We start from the raw sequence: 11,247 nt of genomic DNA on the forward strand, positions 1-11,247 counted from the left end.
ATAATAATAAAATAGTAATGAATTAGTGTAAGTCAATAAGTAAAAAATGTTACTTAATTTAGAATTAGATTATACTAGAATTAGATTATTAAAAAATGAATAGAATAAAGATTAGAGAGCCAAGTTAAATATTTTTTTGCTCAAATGAATAATTTAATATCTAAATATATAACAAATATTTCACACTTTTAATGAAAATTCTCAGTTTTACAATTAGAAGTTCAAATGCTATTAAATATATGTAATATATTAAATATATGTAATAGATGAAAATAAAAGAGTTATAAAAATTGTAATCTTTTAGAATTCTTTTATTCTTTGATTAACAAATCAAATGCATCGTTACTTATAATCAATATCACTTAAATTTTTAATTGTGACACTGACAATGAGGATGACTTTTTATTAACAATTAACAACAGAAACGTTTGTTATATATTGTTTATATACTCTCTAGCTCTTGTTCTGCTGATTTTTGAATTTTATTTTTATTGAGCGTTTTATACTAATTTTAAATTATTTACCATTAAATTCTTATTAATAATTAATATCCGTTATTTACTAATTGCCAATAAATAAATGACTTAAATAAAAAATTATTTTTAATATAAAAAAATTACATAAAACAAATTTTTTTTGTTTACTTAGTATTATTATATTATTGTATATTTTTACGCACTAGACAACACACAGTCCAGTAATATTTAATTTTTAATATTATATACTTATACATTTATAATAATCTAAGTTTTTGTGAATTGTCAAATCATGTGTTGAATTACTTTCGCAGTATAAAGTGAAAAAATCAGAATTACGATAAAAAGACAACAATATATTTGACTATTGACTTAAATTTTATTCTAGGAAAAGGATAACTTTCTGCGGAGAACATCGGATGTTTTCGAACATTGACCCTTTATTAACAATTCAATATGTATAGACACATTCTGTTCAGCATATTTGAAACTAAATGTTTATGACTTCAACTAAACAATTTTTTTAAATTTTAAAATATCTTTCTTAGGTAAAGATGCATAATATCATTCTTACGATTAGAAACATTAAAGAACATTTCATTCCCTATACTCTGTTGTTCTCCTCTCACTTTATTTCTTTGAAAACTGTACAAATGTAATCCAGTTCCTTTTACAGAATACATAACATGTAATTATTGTCATTCTATTATAAGTTTAATGACTTTTATTGTGTATATACAGAACATAACAGACATTTATTTATTTTTCGAAGAAGTATTAAGGAACAAGTTAAAAAAATGAAACTGACAATTACACATCAAATTATAAATTTGGCGGACAAGTCCGATATCTTTGTATTTTATGGATATTAGAATCTTAATGTTCTTAGATTATGAATAGAAAATTATAAATGTCCATAAAAAAATGAACTCTATTCTATTTTCTATTTGCTGTTATACACTACACACACACACACTACACACACGCACACACGCACGCACGCACGCACGCACGCACGCACGCACGCACGCACACACGCACACACGCACGCACGCACACATATATAAAATGACGATTGATTATACTTATGAGAGTGGGCATAAACTGCATAGAATTACATTTGGAAAAACCGTCAGTGTTCTTTCAATTCTTTTTTAAACCGGAGTGCCAAATAAATGTGCTGATACTGAGCTTCATTTCCTCGTGTCCTTAATACTGATTAAGAGTGATAGTAACAAATATTATAAGTTGCTGAAGACCAGCTTGGTGTGTGGTGGCCGGATCATATTGTATATTGTATCATATTGTATATTGTATATTGGTTAATTTATATATTTAGCATGTTGATTGAATAATTCTTCCAATATTGATATTTGTATTCGAGCACTTCAAGATTAGCGAGCTTTCGAATTTCGTCGATAGTTTACCCGCGGCTTTAGATTACAGCTTACAACAATTTTCAAAGTAATCAGTTTTTGAATACGATGTCGATAAGACATTGTTGCAAACTTCAGCTTCATCTAATCTTATCTTGTTTGGGATATAAAAAGTATTAAGTTAGCATTAGTTTTTTATTATATATTTAATCAATTAGATTTTCTAAATGAAATGTGTTTTAAATCTATCTAATCTTTAATTCGAGTAATACGGTCTCGTATAAACGATACTAACGATTTATATAGAGCCTTGCATAAGTGATACATTTCTGTCTTAATATCTATCCAATTAGAATAACACATTATAGAATTGTCATTCATCAGCTTTTAATTACTACGGGTAATGATTGGCGAAATTGTATCTATATTAATCAACATTTGTATATAATGACAATTAAAAGTAATTTATTGCTTTTTCGTTCTAATATTATGTTTAGCATTAATACAATTGGTACGGTGTTGTACTTTTTGAGTTACGCAATTCGTTTTGTATATCTGCCCGGAGACAATGATACTTACAATGATATTTTGCAGTAGCTTCCATTAAGGTATAATTTCTCTTTGAAATTCAACATTCACCAATTTTTGAACTGCTGGTCATAATTCTACTTCTACAAGCGATGTTAAATGTGTGCTTACTATTCCGACGCTTTAATTTCTATTCTAGTAAGTCATCTTATAAATAATATTTTTATTTAAACAAATGTTGTTTAATGGCAGCATGTGACGTTAGTATGTGCGAGTGCGTCGTATCATGTTTTGGAATGTGTGCTTTCTTGAAAAAATTGATAATTTAGACGTTTAACAGAAGCAGCAAATATGAGCGAAGAAGAAATTCAAATGTAGAACAATGCATAATATTGAATTTCTTTCTATATCTTTCTTCTTATCAAGTAAGAAACAAATCTTCGAAAATATATACAAGGATAAAAGTATATGACGAAGGAACGTTTGAACAGAAGCATTTATATATGAAGTAAGTTCTTCGAAAAAGATCGATAATGTATTCAGAATAAACCGTATCCTTGGCACCCAAGACCGACAATGGCAGAGAATGCTAACCGAATTGATGTTTATGCTGATCAACGCATTACAGAGTGAGACATTGCCTTTATTTTGAAATGCATATTTCGAGAATTTTACTCCTTTCTTAAAAAGAAATTTAACAATTATGAATTGTCCCACATTAGATAATCTTTGTTTATGTCTATAGCTTTTATCGAACTTTGCGTTAATAAGTTTACCAATTTTTTCAAAAGAGTACACATTACAAAGCTTTATTGGGGCTCCTATTCTTAAAAAAAAATATGTATGAGAAATTAGGAAAATACTATAGTATACGTAATGTATACTTCAAAATTTTTCGTACACATTTCTTTTGAAAAATAGAAGTCTTAATGCTCTGCTAATCACACTCGCACATGCCTCGATTGTCACTTGGGCATGTAATTAAAATAAAAATTTAAATTTGGCGCCTCCCTTAATAATATAATAATAAGTATATTCTAAATGTACAATAAGTTAAATGTTATTTTAAATTCAATACTATGTAAATTAATTAGCTATTTATTTTAGATATGACTTCTTTTATTAATGTAAATTTATATTATAAATAGGTTTTTTATTATATTATTATTTTTAATTGTATTCTAAAGATTTTATGATACTACTCCATTCTCTTCATTACTTTTATATTTTATAATAAACGATATACATACATCTTTTTTATACTTTTACTTTTTCAACTTTTGTTACTGATAAACTTATAATAGTAAGAAAATAAAGGAAACTTTGACACTTATACAAAGATTTTTACAATATTCAATAAGGAAAAACTGTAAAAAATGTTATTAAATATTATATTTTTTATGTCTTTTGCATTATTTTCAGGGCAAATCAATCGCCGACGCAGCATGAATTACAGCGGGATTTACTGTTAAATAAAAAAAAAATGATAAATTATAGGAAGGTTATAATATTATGATCTCAAAAAACGATTTGATATGATTACAACAGGGAGAATTATAAATTTATTTTTGGAAACTTTTACGAATGTAAGTTTTTGGAATAACTTTGCTAGTTAAATAAATCTTTTTGACATTCATAAAAAATATAAGTTTGTAAAATAATTTTTAAAATTCTTTTCAGATCTTAAAATTATCAGCATTATACATATTGTTTTACACGATGTATTGATATTCATCACAAACAATATTTTGTTGAAATCTTAGTATTATTTAGTATTATTAGTATAAAATGTTAATATAAAGAATTGTTATTATTAAACTATTTTTGATGAAATGATAGTACTAAATTTTTATGTTGTTTTAAGATTTATAAATGGACAATATAGAATTATACTTAAATTGATTTCAATCTCTTCATATCTGTCTTTTCTTCAACTTTATTTTGTATTTTAAAATTTTCTTGGATTTAAAAAGAAGAGAAAGACAAATAGAGAAAAAGAGCAATTTAGCTTTTCAACGTAACAATTATCGAGACTTTATTCTATCTAGATCTAAACATGTGCAGTTTATATTAGTGCATTTATTTGTTTGTGTTTGTATAACCAAACTTCTATAAAACATCCAGTTGATTTTAGTTCTTCAAGTTTTCTTTACACATATGTTCTAAGAAAATTCAATATTTACGTTATTAGAGGAAATTATTTTTCATTATGTTGTGAGAGTTTAATACAGAGGGATATAAGATGTTTTTTCTTTCTTATCTTCGTAAAAATTCACGATCGATGCACGAATTCATTTCCGTTACTGAGAATACCTAAGTCGCAATTATAAACTTTCAAACTGTTCTTTCAAACGTTCAACAATCATTACGACATCTAGAAATGCACATCCGTTTTTTTTACAATCTAGCATTATTAGTAGGAAGAAATGATTATTCATTTTTGTTATTTCATAGGTACATTATTAAATTGTACAAGGAATATAGAATGATCGTACAAGATAATATACGAATTATTCTTTCTCAAATTGCTGTTATACGATGTATAACTGCGATTGATGATTGGTCCGTATTGACATGAGTGGGGGTGTGCGTGGGGATGCACTTGGAAAAATTGTTACTGTCCTGTCAGTTCTTTCATAGTCACAGCAGACAAATGTGCTAATCTTCATCCTCCGTTTTTGAAATTATCAACGAATGGTAGCCAAGAGTACCGTTAGTCCGGCGCTGAAATTCAGCCTTCGGCTGCTTGGTGTATGGCCGGAGGTGTCATATTCTATTTTTTATTGGCTGATTTTTATGTCAAGTATATTGATTATACAATATTTTCAATATTTGTACATACTTGAGCACTTCAAGATCAGCGAGTTCTCAAATCTTATCGATGGCTTATCTTTAACTTTAGATTACAGTTTGACGTTTGTTAAATTGGCCAGCCTATGGATACATCGTCGGTAAGACGTCGTGTCGCGTATGTAATATATTACATCTTATATCAAATCGCCGATATATTATAGAAAAACTAGATTTTTTAGTTTAAAATCCAAGCATTTACTAACGAGGAATGCATTAATTATAAATTACATTTGAATCATTAGTGCATTGATCTGGCATAAATAGAACAATATCGTTTCAATATTCTATTCTTTACTTGATAAATTAATAATATATTACAGTGTTTTTCATAAAATCTTGGCTGTTATGGATAATGATTGGCGCGAGTGCATTAACATTGATGAGCATTTGAATATGATGATAATTAAAGCCACTGTATCTCATTTTTATTCTAATGCTATGTTGAGTTTTAATGGTGTAGCTGCAGTATTGTACGTTTTGGGTGATTATGCAATTCGTTTTGTATATATATCCAAAGATTACAATGATACCTTGCGGCAGCTTCCTATCAAGGTGCTTCTTCCTTTCGAAACAGAGCAATCGCCGATTTTTGAGCTGCTAGTTGCAATTATGTTTCTACATATAATACTAGTCTCGTTATTAGTCGCCGTTTTAAATGGATTAATTTTTACTTTGGTAAGTCTCATATTCTAAACTTTCACTTTTTCTATTTTATCAAAATTAACAAAAGGATTTGTGATGAGTGTTAGATCCAAGAACATTATGGTATAAAAATATTATTTAATATGTATCATATGCATTTTCGTATATACAACATTGCAGCATTATTGTGTAAGAATACTTTCTTTAAAAACGTAAAGATAAATGTTGAAAAATATTTGGAAAAAATATGCTTAAATAATTAAATATATCACATAAGAATAAGCAATTGAAAATTTACATCAAATATGTGTTTTGCCATTAAAAATATTTTTTACAGATATTGTTTGAAACTTTGCAGCAATTTAAGTACATTTTAGGTGCTTCACGTAAGCGGGCAAATTGATATAATATGTCAAGAGTTTAAAAATATTTCCGAGAACGCCTTTCCTTATCAATCTTCCGCATTTACATTAAAAGTGTTGATCAAAAGGCATAATAAAGTCTACGCATTTTCCGAGAATATTGAGGAACTTTTTTCCTTCATTGCATTGATGCAAGTTGTTTGCAAAACTTTAGTCATTTGTTGCTTAGGATTCGTTATTATAATTGTAAGTATTGCAATAAATAAGTTATGATATCGATATTGTTATTGATATCGATATAAATTAAATATTTTCTTTTATTGTACATTGAAACAGTCGGTTCATAATGAAATTGATTTCTACTTGTTTGTGAAAGCTGCTGTGGCTTATATTGCCGTAATGATAGAAATCTTTATTATTTGCTTTGCGGGAGAATATCTTAGTCTTAAGGTCAGTAAATTAACAATATTGTGAGGAGTTACTATATTAAAGACTAAAAAAATGTATACTAACTTTATTTCATATGATAAATGATTTACTCCTTTATTACAATTTTTATTACTAATGTCAGAATTTGAATATAATAGAAAAAAAGGTCTTTTTTTCAGATAAAAGAATTCTTTGGATTGAAAAAAAAAAGTACTACCCTGTTGTTTTTTATATAATTTATATTATTTTTAGAGTATATCAGTTGGTGATGCAGCATATAAATCGTTATGGTACGATATGCCAATTAATCAGACTAAAATTATATCATTCGTGATAATGAAATCCCAAAGGCGATTGTCAATCACTGCAGGGAAAATGATGGATATGTCATTTGAAGCTTTAACGAATGTAATATTTCATAATTATTTTGATGAATAATTTTTTAATAAAAACTTTATCTTGCTTATAATTGATGTTAGCATTCATTATGATATGTATTCTTTATATATATATATACACATAAATTAAAATTAAATATTTTATACATTTATTTGTTTAGATCATGCGGGCATCGGCATCATATGTATCTGTCTTGTATGCGATGTATTGACATCAATGCAAGTGATTGTTAAAACCATTTAAGTTAATGTAATAAGACGATTTAGAAAATGTAAACTATTTAAAGGAATTATTAACTTGTTGTTAATAAAGTAGTTGTTATAATATTTTGAAATAACATTTGTGATTGCAGAGTTATGCTGTTTAAAATAATGTTAAATGCGAATAATTGCATTCTTTATTTTATTCATTTGTTGAATACTTAAATCTATTTTTATATGTAGCTTACATCAAATTTATTGAATTTTTATTGAATAACTTAGTATATTTTCTTGTATGTAGTTGTAATTTTTATAATATGTTCCGTTGGTTTAAGTTTCTCTGCTTCCAAAATCCATTATAGCAAGGTATATCATTTGGTGCAATTAGAATATTCAGACGGATAATGTAAACTATTTCGAATTACTGTTAGACTATACAACTCGTAACTGGGATCGATTGATTGGCATGCTCCAGCGGAGCATATCGTTTAAGGATCTGTAGGTAATTTCAGTGAATTATGAATTCATATGAATGTGCAATACCGATTTTCGTGTTCTCATGTATTGTTAACGTAATTTTAAGTTGTCTATTTTCACACATCTCCTAACAATGAATTTCGAATTGCAGAAAGATAATTGTAATTGCCGTGTCCATCTTTCAAAATGGTATATATTGTTTAACAGTAAATCAGTAATAAATATTCCAGATACAGTCGGATTTATAATTGCATTGGCATGAGTTATCTGGTCATTTTAAGTCATAAATAGCAGCAAATTGTACAAAATTTTGACGACAAAGAAAACAATTGAACGAGTGCAGTAATGATGATCGGCATTTATGCGTGATTATTATCAAAAAACTAATATTTCATATTTTTGTTCCCATTTTAAGCATCATTGTGCCATCCGCAATACTGTATTGGCTACACTTACTTTCCCAAATTTAATGAAAAAACGTAATAATACGTTATGAGATAACCTCCTGTTAAGCTAGAAGTTCTCTTAGAAGTTGAACCTTAAAAGTCTTATATGCTAAAAATAGAAAATAGCATTAGTAACAAAAAATTATAGTATGATTAATTTAGAAAGATTTTACTTTTACCAAATTTGTTATTAAAAATACTAAATACTAAATAGTTTATTTATTGAATTCATTAATTATATAATTATTATATGTATCTATAATATTATTTTAAATCGTTATAAGTTATATCAACTGGAGTTACAATTTTAATACAATTAGAAACAGCTTCAATTTTCTTTTATATTATACAGTAAAAATATTAAAATTTTATTATGTGTGGGAAAAACAATCCACAGTTTTAAATAAAAACAGACGACTCCTAAAGCCGTCTGTATTACCGATTAAATCGTATAATTTTTGTATAATAAATACTTTTTTCTTTTTTACAGATTCAAAAATCTTTTTCCAGGATTAAAATATACACGTTTGTGAGATGGAATTATACCAGAAAGAACGACCAAAAATTTCGAAATTGATACATTTTTTACCATTTTTTAGTGTAACATGACATCTTAAGCTGTTAAGCCGTCACAACATTTGCTTAATACAAAAGTTTTATAATCTGTACTTACGAAATAGTAAGCCACAAGCACGTACTTTGCATGAATAAATAACATCGAGTTTTTAGAATTAGACTTAGACGCTTTATCGTGACGAATTTGTTATACGAAAATTGATACAGACGTGCGACTGACAATGAGTGTATCATAGGTGCGTTAGATATTAGATAAAGACATGCGCTGGAAAAACAGCGATCTCTGGACTTCGTTGGAGTTCGGGCTTCACTTTAAAATTCTCTTAACTTCTTATCTGTATATCGTTTGTTTCTTTCTTTGCTATCTGTACTTTTTCTTTAAAGTTTCCTCAAGTCTTTGTCAATTGTTTCTTTTCAACAATATTACACATAATTCGACGAATAGAAGTATACAAACACATATTCAAAGAAAGCTCTACATTTTTAAAAGAAATTGTTCGCTACCCTTCGTGCTAGCGAAGAGAACCCTGTTGATCGTTTGTTACCCCTGAAGTTATAATGTTTCAAGAGCCAATGCTTGAGTCGTTACGTGTAATTACGATTGATCGACTGATACGACTGATGATGGGTGTTCCAGGTTTCGCCGACCCCTCTGCGATCGATTGGTTCTCTTATTGTCATCACGCGATGTACAATGGATCAATCGTCGTACAAGTTTCATGCATAACACGTATCGTTTACTCATCGGTGGCAGGCAATAATTTAGGAAAGTATGTATCGTGGAAATTATCACAATTTCATGAGATTAATTATAACACGCATGAGAAACATGTTTTTATCGAAATGGGATTCCAATCGGAAATTATCGATATATAACTCGTTGCTTTTTGCAATTTTCAACGTTTCTTTTATTTTCATGACATTAGTTATTATGGTAAAACGTCTTTATGTACTTATATCTTCAAGATACATAATTTTTTAATTCTCGTAGACATTCTGAGCATAATTTTAACATAGTATAGCTTTTTGAAGTTGGTCAGTCTGTAGCTGAACAGCGCCAATAAGCTTGTAATAAAACTAATAAAAATGATTTAGAAAGACACGTTGTTCTTTTTCGATCTAACAAAATATCGTGCGATATATTATTTGTTTCAAAATTATTTCATTATCTTTAAATTATGTCTCCCATAAAATTAATTATTTCAAATAAATTAAGAGAAATAGAATATTATAATCATAATTTCTTTTCCGTTTGATTCTTTATATTTTAAATCGTTCTGACAAAGATTTTACTCATATAAATTATAAAATATTCATCTTTTCTGCAATGTTTATATTTTAATTCTTCTTTTGTACTTCAAATTTGATGTTTATTCAATCTAGCAATAAGAGTTCTTTCTCAAACTGTTCATAAATATAAAAGATGTCATAAAACGTTCGCACAGTGTATTTTCCAGACTTTTTATTTAGATACTTTCCGTTTTATACTGCTGTGTGTTTACGTTGCGTATGTATTTCTGTTGTGTCTTTTTCTCTACATCAAATATTTTTATGATATCGCATAAAAAACTTTTCAATCGAGATTTTAACAACAATGAACAGAGATTGGAGAAAGTACATTAACTACCAAGTCACAAATGCATGCATCTAATGCTCGTATATATGTTCACAATTTATGCGAATCTGTCATATTTGCTTTAATAAACATTTTAAAACTCATTAACATTTCAGCTGCTGCTTTCTACGCTCTCGGAAGTCTGATTCGCTTCGCGAAGGATGAAAATGATCCTCACGAGAGCAAATTCGATCTTCCCCTCAAAATGAAATTACTTTCTAGGTTAATGAATCTCCATCTTTGAGATCATGGTAAGATCCAAGAGTTTCATTACCTTCTCCTCTTTGATTTTAATGATTCTCTGATCATTACATGAGCGAGTTTCAATTAGTTTTTTCACGTTGCACTTAAAGATCATTTTTTAAATTTCTATATTAAAAATGGAGCACTTTAATCCCCCATAATTTATAGATTCTTCATCTAAACAATCAAATTCATATAATATAAATTTTGATTCAAATCTTTCCAAAGAAAGCTGTCAGAGTTTTTTGCTTTTACCAGAGATTCTCATTTTAAAGTGTCTCATGTTTGTCTTATATATCAAAATTGATGCAGTTCATATTTAATCCTTTGATTATTGATATCTCATAATTCATGATTATTATTATGATAAAATTTATTTTACAATAATAATTATAAATTTTGAGTAATTATTTTAATTAAATAAATAAAAGTTATAATTTTTTTAAGTTTGTCATTATTATTATGTAGAGATACAATCGTTATGTAATAATATATATTACTTATTATATGTATTATCGATGTTTTCTAATTTGATAATATTTCATGTTTATGATTTTGACAATTTTATTAATTTATTATAAAGTGAAATAGGTATTATTTGTTAACTTATCAATACTATTGAAGA

The 11,247-nt window shown here is 27.4% G+C and overlaps 2 protein-coding genes across 2 annotated transcripts in view; both read left to right on the top strand.

Annotated features, from left to right (window-relative positions):
• The window catches only part of LOC108686659, a 39,635-nt gene that overhangs the window by 3,518 nt on the left and 24,870 nt on the right, over positions 1–11,247 (top strand). The window contains exons 4-6 of the mRNA XM_018192086.1: positions 5,237–5,331; positions 5,554–5,908; positions 6,919–7,074. Of these exons, the coding sequence (XP_018047575.1) occupies positions 5,237–5,331; positions 5,554–5,908; positions 6,919–7,074 (606 nt within the window). The remainder of the gene's footprint in view (positions 1–5,236; positions 5,332–5,553; positions 5,909–6,918; positions 7,075–11,247) is intronic.
• On the top strand, positions 6,358–7,276 carry LOC108686766 (odorant receptor 30a-like). Its single transcript, XM_018192219.1, has 4 exons — positions 6,358–6,483; positions 6,574–6,687; positions 6,919–7,074; positions 7,226–7,276. Exons 1-4 carry the CDS (start codon positions 6,427–6,429, stop codon positions 7,274–7,276), a joined length of 378 nt encoding a protein of 125 aa, XP_018047708.1. The 5' UTR covers positions 6,358–6,426.

The sequence above is a fragment of the Atta colombica genome, unplaced genomic scaffold (assembly GCF_001594045.1).
Source record: "Atta colombica isolate Treedump-2 unplaced genomic scaffold, Acol1.0 scaffold189, whole genome shotgun sequence".
NCBI lineage: Eukaryota > Metazoa > Arthropoda > Insecta > Hymenoptera > Formicidae > Atta > Atta colombica.